The sequence below is a fragment of the Megascapheus bottae genome, chromosome 6, assembly GCF_031878675.1.
Source record: "Megascapheus bottae isolate mThoBot1 chromosome 6, mThoBot2.hap1, whole genome shotgun sequence".
NCBI classification, from domain to species: Eukaryota; Metazoa; Chordata; class Mammalia; order Rodentia; family Geomyidae; genus Megascapheus; species Megascapheus bottae.
Window position 1 is genome coordinate 25058843 of NC_143514.1, and position 24669 is coordinate 25083511.

The 24669-nt window shown below is 36.3% G+C and overlaps 1 protein-coding gene across 2 annotated transcripts in view; it reads left to right on the forward strand.

Annotated features, from left to right (window-relative positions):
- Ddah1 (dimethylarginine dimethylaminohydrolase 1) overlaps positions 1 to 24669 on the forward strand; it is a 143472-nt gene that overhangs the window by 58428 nt on the left and 60375 nt on the right. The window contains exon 1 of one of the 2 annotated variants that reach the window (XM_090334500.1): positions 5766 to 5864. The exons of the other annotated variant lie outside the window; for it this stretch is intronic. Within the exon in view, the coding sequence (XP_090190626.1) occupies positions 5862 to 5864 (3 nt within the window). The 5' untranslated portion in view covers positions 5766 to 5861. Of the gene's footprint in view, positions 1 to 5765; positions 5865 to 24669 lie in introns of those variants that run through there. 2 annotated transcript variants of the gene reach the window in all.

Sequence of the window (24669 nt, forward strand, 5' to 3'; positions counted from 1 at the left end):
CTGTTGAATATAATGTAACCCTTCTATTAATTACAATTTTAAAAAAGAAAAAAAAAGGAAGAGAAAAGAAAAAAACAATGACCAGAATTCCTGTAAGGCAGAAAATTCCCCTTTCATGCATATATTTGTCAAAGGTAAAAGAAATTAGAAAGTATCTTTGTCTAATACTAGGTAATAATTACATGCTTTGAGCTGTTTTTTATTGTAGGTTCTGAAATTCTATGTAGTGATGAAGTATAATGAAGTCAATACTCCATTTTAATATCTAGAAAGTTCATATTGTAACCCTGGGCCAGTGCTAGAATAGCCATGATTTCAGTAGGTACTCAAAAGAGGTGGGGTGAGGTCAAGGGGAAAGGGATAAATGAATGAAGAGCAGTGTGCAGGGAAGGGAAATGCAGGCAAAATCCAATGTTTGTCCTACAAAATAGAGAGGGATAGGTTGAGAACGTTGAAAAGGGTGACACTATTCATAAACTGCTTTGTTAAATGGCAACTCATGTATAACAACTTAACGATAACAGTATAAAATATTAAGATAATTTCTATAAAAAATAGAATACTGTGTACATGTTCTTCTAATTATAAAGGAGAAGAAATAATATTTATCCTAAAAAGGACATTGGAGGAAACAAATGACAAAGTAAGTGAACTCTTGAATTTTATATAAACATAATCTAGGATATCCTGCCATAATGTCAGCATATATGTGTGTACTGACACTGGGTATCTGTCACATGATGTTTACCAATTTTAAATGCAAATTCTTATTTGGGGTAATCTGGAAAAATCCTTGGGTCAATATTACAAGGAACTAACAATCAGTTCTTTCAGTTTTGGATTCCAAAAAGCCTCCTTTCAGATTTAAATTGAATAGACAACCATTATTTTCATTGCTTAAAAACACAGTGGTGTCCCCATGGAAGTCTCTGATTAGTAGTATGATTGCCTAATTAGGTGAAAATGATCATCTAAGAAAGGCTATCAATAGTTATAAAAGCAAGATATTATAATTCAAGCATATTTCCAGATGCCAGTGAATTGCTGGAAAGCTGAAAGTTTAACTTTCCGCTCTGATAGAGTTTTAAAAGAGGTCAGGGTACGTTTTACCATAGTGTCTAGCAATGTGAGTTTATTCAGACCTTTTGGCAGACATTCCTGCACACTCAGGCTAAATCAATGAATCATCTATTGTCGGCCAGCTCCACTCGCAGTTGCTAAGAGATGTTTTTCAAGCACACTAAGGTTTTGTTCTACATGGCATGTAGAAAGGGCAAAATGTATTATGTTTTAAAATGTCTCATCTTTCCTAAATTACAAATTAAAGCTTTGCCCAGAGTTTTAATTTGGATGGAGTGGGGAAAATCTTTGGGCAATTGGAGGACTTCCTGCTTGGGAAAATACACAAAATAATATCCTGCCCATAATCAAATGGAAATATTTTAAAAGTGGACACAGAAAAGTCCACCAAACACAAAAGTCCAACAAGAAATTTTAGTAGAAATATGTGAGTGTAAGGGGCCAGGAGTTTGGCCTAGTGGTAGAGTGCTTGCCTAGCATGGATGAAGACCAGGGTTCAATTCCTGGGTACCACATACACCAGATGTAGTGGTGCTATGGCTCAAGTGGTAGAGCACTAGCCTTGAGAAAAGCCCAAGGACCGTGCTCAGGCCCTGAGGACTGGAGAAAGAAAGAAAGAAAGAAAGAAAGAGAGAGAGAGAGGGGGGGGGAGGGGAGGGAGGGGAGGGGAGGGAGGGGAGGGGAGGGAGGGGGAGAGAGACAGAGACAGACAGACAGAGAGAAAGAGAGAGAGAGAAAGTGAGAAAGGAAGGAAGAAGGATGTGGTTATGTGAATATACTTATATGTCTCAGAAGTTTAATTTCTATTAAATGTGCTCTAATATTCCTTGTTACTCTTCGTTTATGAAGAAGTCAGGAACCTGGTTGTGATTTAGTATATTATTTTATAGCTTTTGACATAGTTTTTATTTTCTAATTTAGAAGGAAAAGAAGTTTATTTTAGGAGTTGTAATCTCAGTATCAGGTGTATTCATTGATTTGGCCCATGGTGAGGGCCTCATAACAGATGCCATTACAGTTGGAAACACCTGTTAGAACAGTAACATGGCAAGACAGATTAACATTCAGAGGCAAGCTTGCCTGTATAATATAATAATTCATTTTCATGGAAACTAACTAGAGTCACATTAAAATTATCTCATTCTCTTCTTAGGGAAGAACTACCAGTGATCTAACTACCACTAAAACCTATATCTTAAAGATTATACATCTTCCAGTGTAATAGTTTTTGTTGTAGTTGTTGTGCCAGTCCTGGAACTTGAACTCCAAGCCTGGGCATTGTACCTGAGTGTTTTTGCTCAAAACTAGTTCTCTATCACTTGAGTCACAACTCCACTTCTATTGTTTTTGGTTTTGGGGTGTTTTTATATTATTAGTTAATTGAAGATAACATGTTTTTTCTTGCCTAGACTGGCTTCAAACTGCAGTCCTCAGATCTCAGCCTTCTAAGCAGCTAAGTTTACAAACGCGAACCACCAGAATCCGGCAATAGATATGTTTTTGTTTATTTTTAATGCAGAAATAAAATACTATAAAAACAAAGGAAAGTAATGTTCTTTCTAAAAACATAGCATAGGCTGGGAGTGTGTCCTAGCATGCACAAAGTCCTGGGTTCAATTCCACAGTACCACATACACAGAAAAAGCCAGAAGTGGTTCTGTGGCTCAAGTAGCAGAGTGCTAGCCTTGAAAAAGCTCAAAGACAGTGCCCAGGCCCTGAGTTCAAGTCCCAGGATTAACAAAATTATAGCATATATTCTGTTTTCTACAGCTAATGACTATATATTGAACACTTGTAAAATTTGCTCAAGTGCTTCTTGCCACAAATAAGCAACACATATGTAAGGTAATGAGTATTTTAATTAACTTGACTTAGCCATTCCATAATGTATATAATTTGAAAATCATAGTTTGTCAATTAAAAATTAAAATTTTTAAATAAAGTTTATTATGTTTTATATGTATAGATCCTTCCTGAATGTTTCAAGCTTTAAAATACATGATAGTTAGCTGGGTGCCAGTGGCTCACAACTGTAATTCTAGTTAATCAGGTGGCTGAGATCTGAGAATCTCAGTTCAAAGCCAGACAAGACAGGAAAGACCATAAGAGTCTTATATCTGATAATTACCAAAAGAAAGTCAAGAGTGGAACTTTAGCTCAAGTGGTAAAGCACTGTATAGTGTCCAAACGATGACGACAAAAAAGAGGAGGACAAGATGGGGGAAGGGGGGGGGAGGAAGAGGATGAGAAGGATTATGGCCTATGTAGCATAAGTTAACAGCAAAAGATTCTGTAGGCAGAATCACTGACGGAAGCCTTGCCTAGCCACATGCATGCTCATGTACACATTTGCACACAGACATATACACACACACAAATATTTTTAAGAGTATTGGCTTTAGATGTAATGATGAGGTAAATGTTTGTCTTCTTGGTGGCTCAAGATGAAATTTTATTTTATAATGTCTCATGAAGACTATATCAAATATTCTAAAAGAAGTTTTGAGATGAAATGTGGGCTTTACCATCAGACAGACCTGGCTGCTCTCAGTTGTGGATGGTCTGGCCTTGAACAAGTTACTCAATTTTGGCCCCAGCTTTCACAGCAGTAGGGCAAACATATTGCAAAATTCCAAAGAAGAAACATAGTAGCCCTGGCACATAGTGGCTCCTGGGTAAATGCCAGTTCTCAGCTTCTCTCAAATCATCAGAGGTTATTAACAACATGATCTTAAATACTCATAACCAAAGCTTGTTTGTTTTAAATTGACAGCATAAATGGTTTGGTTTTTTTTTTTTTTTTCTGGTTTTGGCATGGATAAATTGTTGAGAGAGGAGAGTATGGATCTCAGGCGAGGCGAGACTTGGGAGAAAAGAACATGGAGTCTTGCACCTTGGACTTCCTTTTGTGAAAAACAAAATTCTTGTGACTCTTGGGCTCTTGCCTCTGAGGTCCTCCCTTTCTCATGGGGGACCCATTTGTTCTCAAGATTTCATTCTGTTCCATTGTTCCTTGCTATTAGGCAAGGATACCTTTAGGGGACGCTAGATCCAGCCAACACCAATTGCACAGCAGGGAATGAATTGTGCAATGGTCCCAGCCCAGATGCTGTAAACTCACAACATTACTTTTTAAGACTTTAAACAAAGTTTACAGAAAACTGAGCAGTTACTCTATTTGTGTGCTCAAACTTCCTGACATCTGTGTTTGTTTAAAGGCAACATCATTAGGTCTGTACTAACAACTTGATGATACAGAACCAAATACCATACTTTTATAATAAGTTTTAATTTATTTTAATATCAGAGAAAAACATGATTTCTTTCTCAGATATTTGATCCCTCTGTAATTTTAGGTACAGTTTAAAATGTTGCTTTGAGGTTGTCTTTCTTATGCTAGAAGGTAAGATCAAGGAATTATACCCATCTGACTATTCAACTAAAGAAAATTGTTGCTAGCTCTTACAATACATGAAATGATACCTATATGGAACTAATAGACAATCTTGAATCCTCTTCAGAAAAGAAAAATAAGACAGGTAGGATACTGAATAAACTTAGCTTTAGTATCAGTAAGCATACATGAAGCAGTTTGGTCCTTGTCAAAAAAAGTTAAAGACCATAGAACAAGGATCTTATATTTATAAGTGACGATGTTGATATTCATTTTCCTGATTAACTTTACCTGCAAATTGGAATATGGAGTGTGGGGGTGGGGGTGGGTAAGGTGATGGTGCATGTGCACATACACACAGAAACACATGCTGGGATTTGGAGCTCAGGGCCTCATGTTTGCAAAGCAAGCATTTTACTAGTTGAGCCATATATTCAGCCATTTCTACTTTACTTTTCAGATATGATCTCATACTTTTGCCAAGGTTGAACTCAAACAGATCCTCTGCCTCCCAAGTAGCTGAGATTACAGGCATGAGTCAACATTTCCAGCCTCAATATTTAGTTCTTAAAAGAAAATTACATAAATCTTTTATGTATATATGCTTAAAATATTCTAAAAAATTTTAAGACTGATTATAATAATTTGATCATCTACACTAAGAAGATAGTGATTATGATGTAGAAATTAGTTTTTGTTAACTGTATTTTATTTTCAGTAACTACATTGTTAGGCAGATATAGAATTAGTAATTCTGTGGCAGAACTGAAGCAAAACAAAAACAAAATGAAAGAAGGGTTAGGTTTACTGGCTAAATAAACCATATTCTACTAAATAAAGAAAATCAGCATACACTGATTTCAGCTGTGGTGGGGAAATTCTGCAAGGAAACTATGTAGAACAAATATGTTTAGGGTTTGTTTTGTTTTGTTTGCTTTTTTGATTAAAATTTCACTTTACAATTGTTTAAGTCAATTCCAGAAGAGAGAAAAGGAGAGACAGAAAGACAGAGAGCAGAAGACAGAGACAGACAGAGAATTGTCCTCACTTTCTGAATCATGGCTCAGAAATGTGTTATAAAACACCAAGAACGGAAAAGCCATTAGATAGAATATAAAGAAATACTTGAGTCTACAATGCCATTGAACTCTTGGATTCAGTTTCAACAGACATGCTCTGTATTCCCCCAAGAGTCTGGAAAATTAACTCCTATTTTTTTTTTTCTGTCTGGAGTTGCAGTTAACATTATTATTTGCTCCATGGCTCAAACCAGGTCAGACTGTTCTGCAGTAACACAGGTGGATGTTGAAACAGGGATCTGTTGAAAAGATTGCAGAGGAACTGCTGCCCTAAAGCAGTTTTGGATGGCACTTGGTGGCAGTCAGCTATGGTAAGGAGAGTGAAACTCAGCAATGTCTCTAGAATATGGTCTTTCAGAGATTGTCACCTGCAGTTCTATGGGCACAGACATGTTGATGGCACTCATTATGAACTGCTGGCATTGTTAAAAAGTGGATTGCAGAAACTGAGGTCATTGAATGCTTATGAACTGTCATGTTGATTTGCATTTTCTAGATTAGCTTTAATTGCAAGTTATAATATATAGTTCTAAAAGGAGAATTTCTTAGATCATGTGTGTGTGTAACTTAAAATATCACAGGAACTTGTTTTAAAAAACTAGTAACAGTGATTTCTTAACCTATTAAAAGTATCAAAAGGATTATAGTTATAATTTACAGTAACAGAAATTGTTTTCTCTTACAGAATATATTTTATTGTTAGCAGTTGCATTCCTAAAATATAGCAAGCAAATTTTGCCAAGAGTACATGTATCCATTTGTAAGTAATCATACAAAGGAAACTATATTTTACATATTATAGGCAGTGAATTTTTTTCTAGTAAACAACTTGACATAAAGTAGACTGAAACATCCATTTTACTTTTATAGCTATGTTAAAATACAGATTAATGGTCCAAACTAAAATTTGAACTGATTTGATACATAATTCAGCATGAGGGGGAAATAGAACTTTTTCCAGCTGAGTCTAAGCATTTTTTTCTTTTTAGGATAACTTATTTTCCCCTTAATAAGTTTAGGACTGGTCTGAACCATAGCCAGCCCTAAGAATCCTTTGTTCAGAAATGTGTAATGTTATATTGACTGCAGAACAACTTGGGGGTTGAAAAATAGATCCATATTTCAGTTTCTGACTTTAGACTGTTTTTAAAATAAAGTGCTGAGAGTTCCAATTGACAAATTGCAAATGCTCCAGGCTGCCATGCCTGGAAATGAGATTCCTGAAGAGGGAGCTTAGAGATGTTTAGACTGCCCTTGCAGAAATGGGCCTTTGAGTACATTTTAAGTACATTGTGTCTTGCACGTTTCGAATAGTTCTCAGATTTTTCTATTCTATTTCATTTTGTTTTTTTTGGTAACACTATTTGATAAACCTAGGAGTTTAAAGGTCCAATAGAAAAATGCCCTCAAACTTGCTCCCAGATCAAACACTTGCAGGCTCTATGGGGGCGTTCCAGATGACAGCCAACACATAGATTCCTTCTTATCACTTGGAACAGACACTTCTCTTCTGGTGAATACAAAGCTTTCTTAAGAGAACAACTATCTATTGGGGTTAAACTAATATTTTTGGAGCATAAAATGACAATTCTGAATATTTTTATTAGCTAATTGTGTTTTCCTGAAATGAAACTTTAGATCTTCTATATTTACTAGAGAATCCACAAGGCAGTTTTATAACCTATTATTTAAAATTGAAATTACGGAGAAAAATATCAAACTAACCTGAGGCTAAAACAGTGTAAGAAATCAATATATAACTGTCTTTTAAAAATATTTTGCCTATAAATTTTTTTTGGAAAGTAATTCTATTATTGTAGATGAAAGACTCCCGATTAAAAGGTGAAAAAAATCACATTTTTTCTGGCTGGAAGAAATCTGAGGACCATTTTTTAAGGACACCTTTAAAAAGTACTAATTGCAAACACGTTTTACAAACATTGTTTCTCAAGATAGTAATTATTCAAATTTACATGTAATATTCATTCTGTAGTTAAATGGTATTTTTGTAAGTTCAAAAGCAGCTTCTCATGAAATTCAAGGTAAAATAATATTCCATTTTAATTGTGATTCTTTTTCCTTGGGGGAACTCTTCATCATGTTATTTTGCTTGTGTTATTTAAAATTTCTTTTTTTTTCTTTTTTTTTTGTCAATCCTATGCCTTGAACTCAGGGCCTGGGCACTGTTCCTGAGCTTCTTTTACTCAAGGCTGGCACTCTACCACTTGAGCCACAGCACTACTTCTGGATTTTTTTGTGTATGTGGTAATGAGGAATCAAACACAGGGTTTCATGCATGCGAAGCCACATTCCCAGTCTTGTTTAAGCTACCTTTATCTGATATATTTAGTCAGTCTCCAGTGCTTCCAGGAATGAAATAAAACCAAGTTTAAAAAAAAAAAGAAGAAGACAGTTAATAGTGCAACATTTCTCTCAACCTTCTACATTTTTCTTCCTTCTTTTTTGGAGTTGTAGACTCTTGGAGAAAAGAAAAATGTCTATAATTTTATTATTCAGTTTTGTCAATGGTATATTATCTTAATGTCTAAGTGCTAAAATGCTATCTAGCAAAATTTGATGAGCAGGTGTTAATCTACACTACTGAAAAGTAATCTAAAGATCAACCCTAGACATCTTCCTACAGCATCTTTGAAGAAGGTAATCACATAATGGGTTTGGGTAAAATCTGTACTCATCTTTTTATGTCTTCATATCCATACCATCATAATGAAACAAGATTATAAGGCAGCTTATATGAGACACAAGGCACAGTCTATTGCAAGTTGGGAAAAGGAATAAAATGATAGTTAATATGAAGTAAAACTCAGACCACAGTTTGTGATTTGTAGAATCTATACACATATATTAGGTGGGTTATAAAATCTACTCTTAAGCATTCTCACTTGCCCTGTGGAGGAGAACCAGGTAGGTGTTTCAGCCTATGAGGACCTCATGATACAGACAGATCAATTATCAAATGAATATAATTACCACTGAATTCAGATAGGCAGTCCCTTCTGGGACCCATGTGGACAGTATGTGGTGATTGGGTGTTGTACGTTTGTAATTGGTCCAAGTCATTGAAATAAAAATTACCTCAGGTGAACTCTCTTGATTCACATAAATGTTTTACAATTCCTAGGATAGCAGATTCTTCAGGAAATATTCCTTGATTGATTTTAGTTTAATAATGTGTTTCTGAGATACTGCAAATCAGAGCCAAGATTGTCCATAAGGTATGGTTCAGAGGGAGACAAAAAGAATCCTTAAGTCTACTTGAGCATAGAAGCAAGGGGAAGAAATGTAGACCTTCTTGGCCTCAACAGTCTATTTAACAAGGCTGACATAGAAAGAGTCTCAAAAAACAACAAAAAAGGCATTAATTTCAATAAGACAGTTATTAAATTTAGGCAGTGTTGCCTTTTCTCCAAGATAAATGAAGAGCTGTGCACTCGGGCAAGTAAATAGGTTTAATTTCATCTATGTTATAACTAAGTAATGAACAAATAATAAAATAGCTCATAGGACATTTGAATAGTAGCTCCCTTTTTGGTCATTATCAGCTTACAAGTTTACCTTATCAGTCCTTTGCCTCCGGCTTAAGCTGAGGACCTGGGCACTGTCCTTGGATTTCTTCAAGGCTAGTACCCTACCACTTGAACCACAGTACCACTTCCGGATTTTTCTGTATATGTGGTACCAGAGAATCAAACCCAGAGCTTCGTGCATGCTAAGCAGGCACTCTACCATTAGGCCATGCTCCTGCCAAAATTTTTTGTTTGTCCATCCTGGGGCTTGAACTCAGGGCCAGAGCATTGTCCTTGGGCTTTCTCAAAGCTAGTACTCTACCGTTTGTGCCACAGCCCCGTTTCTGGCTTTTTCTGAATATGTAGTACCAAGGAATTGAGCCCAGGCCTTCATGCATGCTAAGCAAGCACTCTACCACTAGGCTAAGCTCCCAGCCTTCACTCTATTCTTAGAAATTCTGATGAATGTTTCTCTTCACTCACACAGAATACTTCTGATACCGGATGTGTGGGGTGGGGGGTTTCCCACATTTACTGTTTCTTTTTTCTTTATTGTAATGTATAGAGAGAGTACAGTTATATTCACCAGATAATAGGTGCATTACTTCTCACACATTGATACCCCTTCTCATGTTTTTGTCCCTATTTCCCCTCCTCCCATCCCCTCCCAATCATCTTGATTTCCCCCCTTCCCTTTCCTATTTCAAATAAACAAATAAGCATATATGCAATATATCAGGTAACAAAGTCAGATACCATAACAATATGAGATTAACCAAAGGGCAACAAGAGATGAGAAATAACAGTACATTAAGAACAATAATCACACAAGATAAAGCTCTTGTTCCCATATCCTGGAAAGCCTTTCATTTAGTCTCATCCTATATATCCTTATGTATCTGGGTTTTGAGCTATTGTAATCCTCTGCTAGGAGAACCCTAGGTATGTACTAATTATTACAAATGAGGGAAACCATTGAGCCTATGTTCCTTTGGGTCTGGCTTATTTCACTTAATATGATTTTTTCTAAGTCTTTCCATTTCCTTACAAATGGGGTGATGTCATTCTTTCTGACAACAGCATAGAATCCCATTGTATATAAATATCACATCTTCTTGATCCAGTCATCTACTGAGGGGCATCTGAGTTGGTTCTATATCTTTACTATGGTAAATAGTGCTGCAATGAACATTGCTGTGCTAGTGGCTTTAGTATGTCCTTGTTTCTGGACATTAGGGTAAATGCAAAGTAGTGGAATTGCTGGGTCATAGGGGAGATCTATGTATAGTCTTTTAAGGAATCGCCATACTGCTTTCCATTGTGGTTGAACAAGTTTGCACTCCCACCAACAGTGTAGTAGTGATCCCTCTTGGCTACATCCCCACCAACATCTGTTGTTAGATTTCTTGATTATGGACATTCTAACTGGAATGAGGTAGAATCTTAGAGTTGTTTTGATTTGCATTTCTTTTATGGCCAGAGATGTTGAGCATTTTACAACAAATTATAGAAAGTTTGGATAAATGGAACTGCATTAAACTGTATGGCAAAGGACATAGCTAGCAAGTTAAATAGAAAGCCCACAGAGTAGGAGAAAGATCTTCAGTAACCATACAACAGGCAAAGGCCTCATATCTAAACTATATCCACAGCTAAAAAAATTGAATCTCTCCAAAACAAATCTTCAAAGAAACAACCATCCCATTAAAAGATGGGCCAAAGACTTAAAGAGAGACTTGTCTGAAGAAGAAATAAGAATGTTCTATTGACACATGAAGAATTACTGGATCTTTTTGATACCAGCATTGCTTCCTGCTGTGCAGTTGAACTTGGATAGTACTTGCACTTAGCCTCAGATCCCTTAAATTAAGGTGTCAGACTCAGAAGCCTGCCCCATTTCTGGTGTCTATTACAGGTCTGGGCCTCTTGAATTTCTGAGCAACCAGCCATTCATTGGTAGCTTCATTCGACCCCCTGTTTATGTTGGATAATTTGCTAGATTGGCCTGCAGAACTCATGTAAACAGGTGACTCACAATTTACAAGTTTATTAGAAAGGCTACAAGTAAGGAGCAGCCACATGGAAGAGATACATAAGGAAGTTATAGGGCTGGGCATCAAACTTCCCTCTGTATATAATCCAACCTCCCAGCACCTAAGTGTTCTCACTAACCCTGCAGCTCATCAACTTGTACTATTCAATAGTTTTTATAGAGTTTAATTTCAACCACCTATCTACTCTTTTCTGGAGGTCAGTAAGTAAGCCTGAAATTTCCAAGCTTACGATCATTTGGTCTGTCTGGGGCCCATCCTAAGATTATGTAGGCCCACATTTTATTAATATAAATTGAAATACAGTGGAAAGGGTTTGTTATGAATAAGACAAAACACTTTTATCACTCAGGAAATTCCAAGAGTTTTAGGAAATCTGTACCAGGAAATGGAGGCAAAGACAAAATATGTATTAAACCACAAAGAGAAAAGAAGCCATAAACCCTGCTTGACTTTCTGTTATCTATAACACAAAAAAGCATCTTTTTCATCACAAAGCTGTGTAGGATCAATATGAAGCAAGTTAAAAAGAAAATAAGCCAGAATATATATACCATCTTCTATTCCTTTTACAATCTCCCCTTTCTCTCTCTTCTTAAAAAGAAAAATGAAAAAAAAGTTTCACATGAAGTGTGGGATGCAGGAACCATTGATCTCTTTTCCTAGTATTTCCTTAAAGAAGCCATTGCAGTGAGCCATTATGGTGCTTTTGTACATAGGAGTTGGCTAACGTCATTGGTCTTTCATACTTTAAGAGTGGATCTTCAGGTAGCTTCGTTTAAGAAGTCAAAAATAGACTTCATCATTGTCTCTACTCAGCAGAACATCTTTTACCCTCTTTTCTGTTGACCTGTGGAATGGCTTACAATAAGAAGACAGAGTACAGGTAGTACAAGTGGTTTGTTGATCAGGCTGTGTTCCATTCAAACCAGAAAGTAGGAGATCTTTCCAGTTCTGTAGTTTGGGCCAACAAAAGATGATGATCCAACAGAGAACAATATATATAGCCACATACTTCTTCCCTTCCTTTGACTTCAGCAATAATATTGCCTAGAGTTTCTTTTTCTTTTTTTTTATTTTATTTTAAAGATTACCATTACATAACTCAGGTAATGAGTACATTTCCTTTTGAATAGTGTCACCCCTTCCCTCATTCTCTCCCAGATTGTTTCCCTCTTGACTCCCCTCCCCATTCAGGTTGTATAGTTTTTTTCCAGCATACTGTCAAGTGGGTTTCACCTCAGAATTGGTTCACTCTTTGTCTCATCATTTCTTTGCTTCCGCTTCCTCTCCACAAACCAGATAAACTTATATACAAGACAAAGGGTTTAGAAGTCAAAAACTGTGACAGAAGGATAAACCAAAGGGAAAAAAAAGGAAAGAAGAAAAAAGAACTGCCAATAGTACACTAAGAAAAATTTTGGTTCAATGAGAATAAATGAAAGGATCTCTAGGATGTGGAAACAAGAGCTTTATCTTGTGTGATTGTTATCTTAATGCACTATGTTATTTCTCTTCTCTTTTGTTGCCTTTTAGTTAATCTCATATTGTTACTGTATCTGATGTTGTTACCCAGTATATTGTATATAGATATAGATATATATATTTATTTATTTGAAATAGTAAAGGAAAGGGGGGAAACATGATGATTGGGAAGGGTGGAGGGAGGGACAAAAACATGAGAAGGGGTATCAATGTGTGAGAAGTAATGCACCTACTATCTGGTGAATGTAACTGTAACCCCTCTATACATTACCCCAACAATAAAAAATAAAAATTTAATTTAAAAATCTTGGTTCTATTTCTTGAGGTTTATTTTGATAAGCATCATTTTATGTGGTTATGTGCACATAGCTATTTAGCTCTTGCAATCCTCTTCTAAGAATATCCTCCCTTGCTCTCACTCTGTGAATGTTTAGACTGCTATTTAGATAATCATGGCCAGGTGTATTTCGTGATAAATAATAAGTAAGTAGGGTTTTTTGTTACAATTTAAGTGTCTTCTAGAAATGTTTAGTTGTATATTCTTTTGCCATTACCTGAATTATATTAGCATAGCTATAATAGAAATTTTTAGTATTTTACTGTTGGGATCCTACTGCCTGAAATTTTTTCCTTAAACTCCTCCAACGTCAGCTAGAATATGAGCTCCTTGAGGTCAAGGAATTCATGTGAATTGTCCTTATAATTTATCATTCATTCATTCCTTACTCATTTATTCACTCTAAAAAATGTTAACATATCATACCTGGTAAATACCAGGCCAGGCCCATTTGTTAAATGGTGAGGTAACCATCAGCCTGAGAGTAGAATAGAGGTACCATTCTCATAGGGTTCACAGTGTTTAACAAAGATGGCCTGGATTAGGATTTCAAATAGACTTTAACTTTGAGCATAGTATCTAACACAGCCTCTTGACACACATCTGTTTAGTAGATGAGTAAACCAATAATGATGAGAAGGGCTCATACACTGGTGTTTTGAGTTTGTTTGTTTTTTTTTTTTTTGCCAGTCTTAGGCTTGGGCTCATGGCCTAAGCACTGTCCTTGGACTTTCTCAAGGATAGAGCTCTACCACTGGAGCCTGAGCACCACTTCCAGCTTTTTTCTATGTATGTGGTGCCAAGGAATCGAACCCGGGTATTCATGCATGCTAGGCAAGCACTCTACCACTAGGCCAAACTCCTGGCCCCTGTTTTGAGTTTTTGGTATGAGTTTTCTAGGCCTCTGGACTAAAAGTTAATAAAAATGAATGTTTTACCCATTTTACTCTACACTCTATTGTCTCTTTACTCTATACTCCATTGTCTCCTTGAGTTCCTTTTAGTAGTTCTTGGATAGTAAGCCCTTAAATGGGTTGTCTATCAGACAGGAAACCAAATATTTTGAAAGTAGGCCAGAACATCTTCATCAGATGTACAGCAAAGGTAACATTTCTTGCCTTTCATGTTTTCAGGCATCCATTAGTTGTCCTAGATCAATTCAGAGGACACTTGTAGCTTCTTGCAGTGAAATTTTTGTGTGCTGTGTAAATTTATATTTCTCAATTATATCCTAATAACTCTGGATAGCACATTTACTAACGGAATGGGAGGAAAAAATGGGAAGCAGATCAAGTATGTTGTTTCTATCCATATTTTCAGAGTCATTTCTCAAAAGCAATGAACATGAATTCTTTTTCTTTGTGTGTGTGTGTGTGTGTGTGTGTGTGTGTGTGTGTGTGTGTGTGTGTCTGTGTATGTGTGTGTGTCTTGAACTCAGGGCTTGGGTGCTGTACCTGAGCTTTTTCACAAGGATAATGCTCTACCATTTGAGCCACAGCTCCACCTTCCAGCATTTTCCTGGTTAATTGGAGATAAGAGTTTTACAGACTTTCCTGCACAGTCTGGCTTTGAACAGTGATCCCCAATTCTTAACCTCCTCAGTATCTAGGATTATAGAGCTACTGGTATCTTGCTAAAATCATTTTTATAATTACTTTTTTATTCAAATTCTGTAATCTCATAGTTTATGACATGTACTATCTATACAAGGTATGTTTATAAGATGTGTTCAAAAGACAGTTTATTATTTTCTTAGCAAAAGTGGGACTGGACTGGGGACATAGCTCACTGGTAGAATGCTTACCTAGCATGTGTAAAACCCTGGGTTAATCCTCAGCATTGAATGAAGACAAAAGCTACAATACTTGTAACAACAACAATAGCTACACTAGCAGTAACAACAATAATTGCTAAAATGGACTACTTTCTATGTCAGGCTTTTGCTAGGCCTTTACATGGATTGTTTCCTTTAATGTCACAGCAACCCTATGAGAGTCATTATTATATCTCCACTTTAGAGACAAAAAAAACTAAAGCTGGAGAAGTTGAGTAATAATTTAAGGTCACACAACTGGTAAGAAAGTGGCAAATCTTAGTCCCAAAATAAGTTCTGGCTTATCCCAATGTCCATGGCCTTGCTTTGTAGACTGCCATCGTATAAGAAGTGGTGCCCTGTCATCCAAACATAATAGGTTTCCCAAGATAAAATTATTTGAGGAAGAGGTAGCACATTTTCCAACTTGATAATATTCTCTAAAAGTACGTTTTAAATGAGATAACTCTCCAAAAAGCAGTCTATTAAAAACACAGCCAGTGAAGCTATAATTTACTAATCCTTTATTTTTTCCTAAAATGATTCTGGTTTTCTTTGCCAGGACTAAATGGAATGTTTTCTCCCCAGCCATTGTGAATTTGTTTTTGCTTCAAGTAGAAAAGCTCCCTGGCTGTGTCTGTGGTCCTGTGTTCCCAGCTGCTTTGCTCTGTGCCAGTGGCTTTTGAATCCTTTAGCAAAGATACCCTGGCAGACCAAGAGTCCCTTATTCAGGAACTTAAGCATTTACTATAGGGAAGAAAAGGAAAAGAATCTAGTGATTATTCATTGTGTTCCTGTGTCTCTGTTCATTTCAATGTAATGATTTTATTTGCTTATTAATCCCTCTTTTATAGGTTCATTTCCCAGACTCCAGTGACAGACTTTCATGTAGGTACAAATGCTCTCTTTAATTAGCCTCCAAGCTTTATCAGAGTGAATAGCGGTAGTAGAGCATATGTAGCAATTTATGTAACATTTTAATAAATCCAAAATAATTTTATCTCCCTTGCTGCTCCCTCTCATGCCAGTGTCACCTAAAGCACCACGAACATTACATTTGTCCTTACAGAAGTAGTTGCCGCACCATCCATTTTTAGGGGGAGCATGTTGATCCTCGTTGCTTTAATGAAAAAAAAAGTAGTCACTTTAGTTATGAGAAATTACATAATGTTGTCATAGAAATTGTCAAGGAAGCAAAGTAACAGTTTATGGGATTGAACAATTCACAATGTCTATGAAAGATTAATGACCACAGGAATTTCCCTTTTGCTGTAAACAATTAGAAAACTCAGCCAACTATATGAAACAATGGTTTTCAGCCATTGTACATCAGGGAAATTAAGACTGTGGTCCATGAGAAAAGGGAAACAAATGAAAATAGACCTGAAACTGCCCTAGCTTTCCATTTTGAAAGGCCATTTCCGAGTGTTACAGAGGGAGGGAGAACTGAGCTAAGGCCCATAGTCTTGCTCAGTTAAGCCATGAAGACATCATAGTTTGAGGAAGCCAACATTCTCAGGGAAGAGTATATTGGAGAAGAGGTACTGTGCAGAAAGGACAGAGCCTACAAGAGATCTACACCAAGGGCCTACCAGAAAGCTGCAGTGTTATTGAGTCTTTGAATTCATAAGAGGAACTCCCTACAGCTGAAGAAAGAATCACCAGAAAATGGACCAAATAATTCCCAAAATTCATGAAAGTATGAGAATAGATTATTTTTCCAAGCTATAGTGCAAAGGCCTCATAAGGTAGGTCTTTGGGTAGAGATATAATAAGTCTATCCCTCATCTGTGAGGAAAAATTATATATTAGTCTTTGTTTAAAAAATTAAGACTGTTCAGGATGAACCATAACAAGAACTAAAAGTAATCCTCAAAAAGATCAATGTGGTCTCAAAAATTTTAACTACCTAAAGAAATATAATACAACCCAACACCCAATAATGTTCATAATATCCAGAATCTAGTTTAAAAATTGACAGTCCTGTAAAAAGTAAGAAAATACGACCCAAATTTGGAGAAAAAAATCAGCTCAATAAAAAGAGACATGTAAACAATAGAGATAATGGAAGTAGTAAATAGTCCATAAACTATTCTTAAGTGGATGAAGAAAGACAGTCTGAGTACAAGATGTAGAAAATGATGTTCAAACCACCTAAATAAGATGTCTAGAAATTAAAAACATATTTACATGGAAAGCACCCTGGAGTAAGAAAATTCTAGACATTATAGAAGAAAAGATAATTAACTTGAAAATACCACAATAAGAACTCCAAAATGAAAAGATGAAATTAAATATCTAAAAACATAACATTTGGAATTGAAGAGATCACAGAAAAAGAAACCTGTATAATAGCTAAACATTTCTTGAAGTTGATGAAAACTTCATACTGACAAATATAAAATACCCACCCCAAGCAAAAGAAAGAAAAGGAAATCCAAACCAAGACAAATCATAACCAAAAAACTAATAATGAAGGCAAATTGGAACAATTCAGCCAAAGGTAGAAAGCCTCATTGTATATACAGAATTTAAAAAGGTATTAATGGCTAGAGAAATTTCATTAGAAGAGTACATGCCACAAAACAATGAAAGGCAATCTTTAAAGTTTTGAAAGGAAATCTAGAATTCTGTATGTAGAGAAAAGTCTTATTGATCCATGATTTTTTTTGAAAAGAAATTTCTATTTTATTTATCTCAGATTAGGTTCTATTTACATACCATGTTGGACATTGTCATAATGTAACATTTAAAGTTAAATAGAGTTAAACATATTAGAAAGCATTAATTTGATAGATCAGTTATTGGATATCATTTTAGAAATATAGAAACAAGCCTATCTGCTCTATAATTTTTTCTCTGAAATGCATAGAGCCAAAATTTTTCAGATTTGGAAAACTCTATTTCATAAAACAGCACAACATACTTGTGCAGCAAAACCTAAGAATATTTATTTTACGTACATAAAGTCTATATAAACTTCCTCACCAGGTCAGGTTTTCCTACTGAATGACTTTTATTTGCAGTGAATTCAAAAGTATTACTCTTGTTTGCCACAATCTTGGAATTTCAGAATTATGAACAAGACAGCGTGTGGTAGTTATATTGACATACTCAAAGACTTACCAACTTTGGTTATTCCAATTTTAATCTACCTGTGATTGAGGTCAAGTAAATGCTAGAGCCACTCCCAAGAGAGAGGACCCTTCCCTGCCTGCTCTTTGAGGTAACTGTGGAAGCTGAGATAAGGGTAGGAATCCCAGGCTCCTTCTGTGATAGGCACCATTTATGCTGTCATATCCAGACTTTTGCTGTTTGTCTAGTGAAACTTAGACCTCAAGGAATCCAGAAGTTAACATGGGAAGCCTTCAGGACATTTGAAAAACCAACATTGTGGACTTTGGGTTGCAACAATATGGTACATCTACTCTTGTGGCTTCTGTGTTCATGCTACCTACCATCCTTCCATTGCAGTGGAAAGGGGGAGGGGGGGAGAAAATAGCAATGCAGAGATCTTACACTTAAGACCAAAATATGTGGCTATAGAAGGCAACCTGGTTCGTGTAACCAATGGCCAATAGGAATACTGCCATTTCAGCTATGCCAGTACCAGTGACCAAGATTCTAAGACCATGGTGAACTGATTGTATATCCTGGAAGATACCAGCACAAGATTAATTTTCCAAATGCTCAGTGCATGAGACACTGAAGCAGAAAGTAGAGAAGATAGAGAAGGCTCAGTAACACTGAGTTTAAATTTGAAATGATTGAAAAATTACTAGGTTTTACTTTTTAAAAAAACAAACAAAAACTTAGACTGGTTTCTGCCTCTAGAAATTGGAACTCAGAGCCTTGAACTAGCTTTACTTCTTGAACCACACCCCCCAGTCTTTTTTGTTTCATTACTTTACAAATAGAGGCCATGGACTGGGATCTTCCTATTTATGCTTCTCAGGTAGTTGAGATGACAGCCTTGTATCATCATACCTGGTTTTTATTTATTTGTTTTTATTGTTTCAGATGAGATCTCAGAAAAAATTTTCTTGTGGGGAGGGCTGGGAATGTGGCTTAGGTTAGATTTTTTAGTATCACATAAATAGAAAAGGCCAGATGTGGTGCTATGGCTCAAGTGGTAGAATGTCAGCCTTGAGCAAAAGAAGCTCCGGGACAGTGCCCAGGCCCTGAGTTCAAGCTCCAGGACTGGCAAATGAAAAGAAAAAAGGGAAATGTTTGAGCTGTTCTCAAAACATGATCACCACAGTCTAATCTTCCCAAGTATCTAGGATTACAGGCATGAGCTAACACACCCAGCAAAAACATTTATGCATAGTAGAATTTGTGGGTTTTAAAGTTATCTACTATATATTACTTAAGGCCATGAAGCCTAGTTTCTCATGTGCTAAATAGAGAAAATAATACCAACTTCACATAACTATAAGGTTTGAAGGAGAAAGTTGTGGGACAAAAAACTTTGTACCCTTAAAACTTCATACCAGTGGGAGCTGGGAGTTTTGGCCCAGTGGTAGAGTGCTTGCTTAGCACGCACAAAGACCTGGGTTCAATTCCTCAGTACCACATACATAGAAAAAAAAAAAAAAGGCAGAAGTGATGCGGTGACTCAAGGGGCAGAGTGCTGGCTTTGCATAAAAATTCCAGGGACAGTGCTCAGGCCCTGAGTTCAAGCCCCAGGACTGGCACACACACACACACACACACACACACACACACACACACACACACACACAAACACAAAGTTTATACCTATGGGAAAAAAACCTTACACCTTTATATCTTTAAAAACTTGCATGTGAATTTTAGGTAACAGGATTGTTTTATTTTGAGACAGGGTTTTGCTATATAATGCAGTGTAGCCTTAACTTCATAATCATCATGACTCAGCCTTCCAGTGGGATTATAGGCATATACTACCATGTCTGGAAAGTTTAGATTTTAATTTTTTTATTTTATTGCCAATCCTAGGGCTTGAACTCAGGGTCTGAGATTCTTTCTGGATTTCTTTCTGGATTTTTCTGCTTATGTGGTAGTAAGAAATAGAATCCAGGACTTCATGCATGCTATACCTCTAAGCCACATCCCAGCCCAAGTTTAGATTTTTTAACAGATTTTTGTTTTATGGAAGTTATTCTGGCTACAGTGTGTATGATAAGTTGAAGAAAGTAATGCCAATAGGAGAACACATAGGAGGCTTTGTAATCATTCAAGCAATAGGGAATGAAGCCACAGTTATGAAATTGCAGTGTATATGGATTCCAGAGCATTTCCAGCAATGGAAACATGAAGAATGAGGAATTAGGGAAGAGTCAAGGATGACACCAAGTTTCCTAAGTTGATGACTAAGAGGACACTGGTGACATATAACTGAGTTGGAAAGTACCAGCAGCGGCAAGTTTGGGAAATTGATGATTTCAGTTTAGGGTTTGTTGACTATAGGATCAACAAATGCCCTGAACAAGGAAGGAAAAGCCAACAGAACTGCCAAGGTTAAGGGGGAGTGTGTGTGACCTCTACACAAGTTAAGTGAACATTCGGTACCTTAGTTTCCTCATCTTAAGTGTAGTGAGAACAGTGCATAAACCACAGCTTTGTTGTAAAGCTCAAATATAAATGAAGTTATCTTGGAGAAGGGCTTCCAGGACCATGCTACGAAATGTGGATGGTGCTTTAGATATGATGGGAAAGAGCTCTCTTTACTGCTCTGGGTGACAGGAAAAACCTCTTTAAAATACAGCTAGCTGCTGTGCATTGGTGGCTGACGCCTATAATCCTTGCTACCTCAGGAGGCTGAGATCTGAGGATCATCTTTCAAAGGCAGACTGGATAGGAAAGTCCATGACACTCTTATCTTCACTAAAGTCCTCAGAAAAAGCTGAAGTGACATTGTAGCTTAAGTGGTAGAGTACTAGCCTTGAACAAAAGAAGCTCAGGAACAGAGCCCAGGCATTAAGTTCAAGCCTCAGGACTGGCACCAAAAGAGACAGCTAGCTGGTGACATTGAACAAAGAATTCAGCTGGGCCTCAGTTTGCTCATCTGTGAAACAAGGAATTGAATAATTCTCTCTAAGACTCTTACCATTCTATAGTTTTCTAAAACTCATTACAGATAAGCCGTAATGGAAATAGTGTATTCACAGATAATGGAGCAATCAATTATGTTCAACACATTTTTTAATATCTGCCTGTCTAGTCCGAGGCATATTTTTGCATTTAAAGCACAATAGGAAATTTAGAAATGATAACAGTAAAAAGATTTTTTGAAATTCACCCTTGGGCATTTTTTTTTATTTAGAATTTAAACTGTGCCTTATTGTCTTCACCTGTCCCTACAGATTTTCTGTGGACTTTAGATAAATGTATGCTGCCTGCTCTGCCTTCTCCTGTTATGCTTGGCTTAGTGATGTCACAAAACAGATGTCTGGATACTTACTTCATTTGCCAAAATAGGGTATTTCATTTGCCAGGATTTCTACTTGTTAAAAAGAATCCCAAGCTCCACAGATAGGGTAGCAATTTACTGTTACTCCCTGCCTTCTAGAGCAGAGTGTTGTGCTATTCCTATTTCATTATTCATTTTTTTATTAATCGAGACCTGCTAACTATACATGCAAGCTAAGATGTGCATTTTACTTATTTGGGAAGAAACTATAAAGAGGAAAAGATTTTATAATACGAGCCTGCCTCTCCTTAATAGCTTACACCTGCTCCATCACTTCCCTTTCAAAGCAGATTTCATTCACACTCATAGCTTCTTTTATCCCTTTCTGCATTTCAAACTTTTAAACCCACTCATATGTATTAAACAAATTTATCTTTCATTTACAAAACACATCCTGTCAAAATGTGAAGTATGATTGAAATATTCTTTTGGAGTTCCATAAGTCACCTGAGAAAAATCAGTCCAGCTATTTTGTCACCTCGTGTCCACCTAAGTTTCATATGCTGAAAACTTTTCACTAATTTTTAGATGTATTTTCTATGTGTCCAACTGTCAGGAAACACAGATATCAAGTACAAAAACTGTATCCTTATTTGTATTATAGATCTTTCAAATATTCGGTAGAAAACTTTTAATGTTAACAAAGAGTATGTTTAGGAAGGTAAATTTTCGATCCTCAAATAGTTTACTCAAAAGTCTTGTATGGGTGTACATGGAGGGGGTGATATGTATTTCATTTGGGGGGTGGAGGAAGGGGAGAGAAGAAAAGTAGAAGGAAGAAGAAGTGGTAAGAAGGAAGGGGAAGGAAGAAAAAGGAAGAGGAAAAGGAGGAATAGGGAGAAGATAAAGAAGGGGAAGAGGAGTCAAGGGGAGGGGACAATATTTTACTTCCCAAAGACTCTTGTAGGAACACTCTATAGGGTTTTTTTTTTAGCTTTTCCTATCATTAGCACTTGAAAAACACCTGGATTATCAATTCTCTAAAAATGTGTATACCTAAAAAATGACATGGTGGACCACAGCCCTCACTCCTGTCTTTGCAAGCCAAGCCATGTGTGTTTTATGGCTTCAGGTTAAGTCAGGTGTCAGATGGTTCCTCACTTGGTGCCAGAAAAGGTGTATAAAGCTTTACATAAAAGTTGATAATTTTTGCTTGTTGTTTAGCAAACATATATGTATATGTCATTAATATGTCAATTATCCTCAAGTGTTTTGAGTAGAAATTGCTTTTTTTTTGCGGTTTTATCATTTATTGGCTCAGCTTAAAAACACTTATAATTGGGCCGGGAGTTTGGCCTAGTGGGAGAGTGCTTGCCTAGCATGCACGAAGACCTGGGTTCGATTCCTTGGTACCACATACTTAGAAAAACCCAGAAGTAGTACTGAGACTCAAGTGGTAGAGTTCTAGCCTTGAGAAAAATCCAAGGACAGTCCTCAGGCCCTGAGCTTAAGCCCAGGACTGGCAAAAAAAAAAAAAAAAAAAAAAAAAACCACTTCTAATTTATCAAGAATCTTCTGATACAGTATAAAGGGTTTGGATTCTAACTCTGCTTCTACCTTATGACATGGGACTGTTACTTTAAAACTAGTAACATTTTTTTCATTTAATTCTCAATCCAGAAATACACCAGACATTTATCTGTATCTAGCTTTGACATGTATTACATGATCAATAAAGATTCATTGGAGTAATGGTGTGTTTTTCTGTTCCTGGTAGATTGTGAAATTACTGTGATCCCAGAGCTTTTTATATTGGAGCTATTACTCATTTTTATTTTGGTTGAATCATATTATTGTTGCTTTAACATTTACTTCCTCTGGACTATGGCTTTGTGAATGATTTAAGTCTGTTTTTATGTGTTCTTTCAACTAAGGTGTTTTAGAGTGGAAGCTTCAGGAAAAACTTTTTCATTATACGTAATCTTAGCCACTCTAAAGGAGGTAGACATAAATGTTTTTAAGCTCTTCAAGTGATTCAGGGAGTGAATTTTATTTTTATTCATTCTGATTTTCAGATAAAAAGACATTAAGGGTACTTTGATAGTTTTTTCCAAACAAGTTTCCTTATGGAAAGAAAAACTACTCTATTTCTATTCATTTAAATAAAGACAAACCTTTGGCATCTGGAGCCTGGGGAGACCTGTCCTTTCTTCTAAGGCTCTGAGATGGATACAGAAGAGAAAAAGTACAAGGCAATAAATGCTTCCTATTTTTTAAAATAGGAATTTTTAAAATTTTTTTCCTTTTTTTTTTTTTTTGCTAGTCCTGGGGCTTGAACTCAAGGCCTGGGCACTACCCGTGAACACGTTTTGCTCAAGGCTAACACTCTGCCACTTGAGCCACAGCACCACTTCTGGCTTTGTCTGTGTGTGTGGTTCTGGGGAATCGAACCCAGGGCTTCGTGCATATTAGGCGAACATGCTACCCCTAAGCCACGCTCCTGATCCTGGTGACAGAATTTTTAAATTAAGATATTCTTTCAGCTTTATTGAATTCTATCACACTTTTCAATCTTTAAATGAGGGAAAAAGTAGACAGTGCAAATAGTATATTAGTATATTAGTTCCTTCAAAAGTGTCTCCTTCCATAGACCGTCCATTCTGCTTTATATATTTTTAATACTTAGCGCCTAAATAACAGAAATGGCTTATGTGCCAGTTATAATACAGAGATAGTTAATTGGTTATACAAGTGAAAAGTATACCCTAAAGCATTTAACCCATTGTGTATTATTATTTGCTCTAAGAGAGTACCTTAACATTTATTAGGCTCGATTTTTAGACCTAAAATAAATGTAAGTAAAGGAACCCCAAACCTCTCTGATATTGAGGAAAGCCTTTGCTTTCTAATGCCTATGAATATCGGCATTGTCTGTCATGTATTAAGTGGGGGGAAAACAGGACCTCAACATTCCATCCTTAGGCTTGTTTTTACTTTTAAGGAATGTTGGAAAATCATGGAAATGAATGTTTTTCCTTTTCTTTTTTTCCTTACTACCTCATGGATCTTGACCTTTTCCTTTAAACTGGCTTAGAGTATGTTTCCTTTTAAATTGGTCGTTGACCCCAGAATAAGTTTAATTTTCTTTTTCCATGGTCTTCTCTAAAGAGTTCTGCTAATACCATACTAAACTGGATTACAAACTTACTGAATAAGTGCTCTGAATTCTGGGAAACCTTGGAATAAAGGGCATAGAAAAAAAAAGTAATACTGCATAGAAGGAAATGGGGCAAATCCGTATAAAGGAAAGGAATGCGACTGTATGGTTGATGTGATCAACATCTTCTAGTAGGTTTATTAGCAATTTAATGGCATATGGTATTCAGGCACAATAATAGCTTCAGTTGAAATGTCTGTCCTGCTTTTTTTCCCATACACTTTGGAATGAGTAGAATGTGACAGTTCAGCTTTCAACAAGCTTCATGAATTTTAAATCCTCTTTAGTTTAA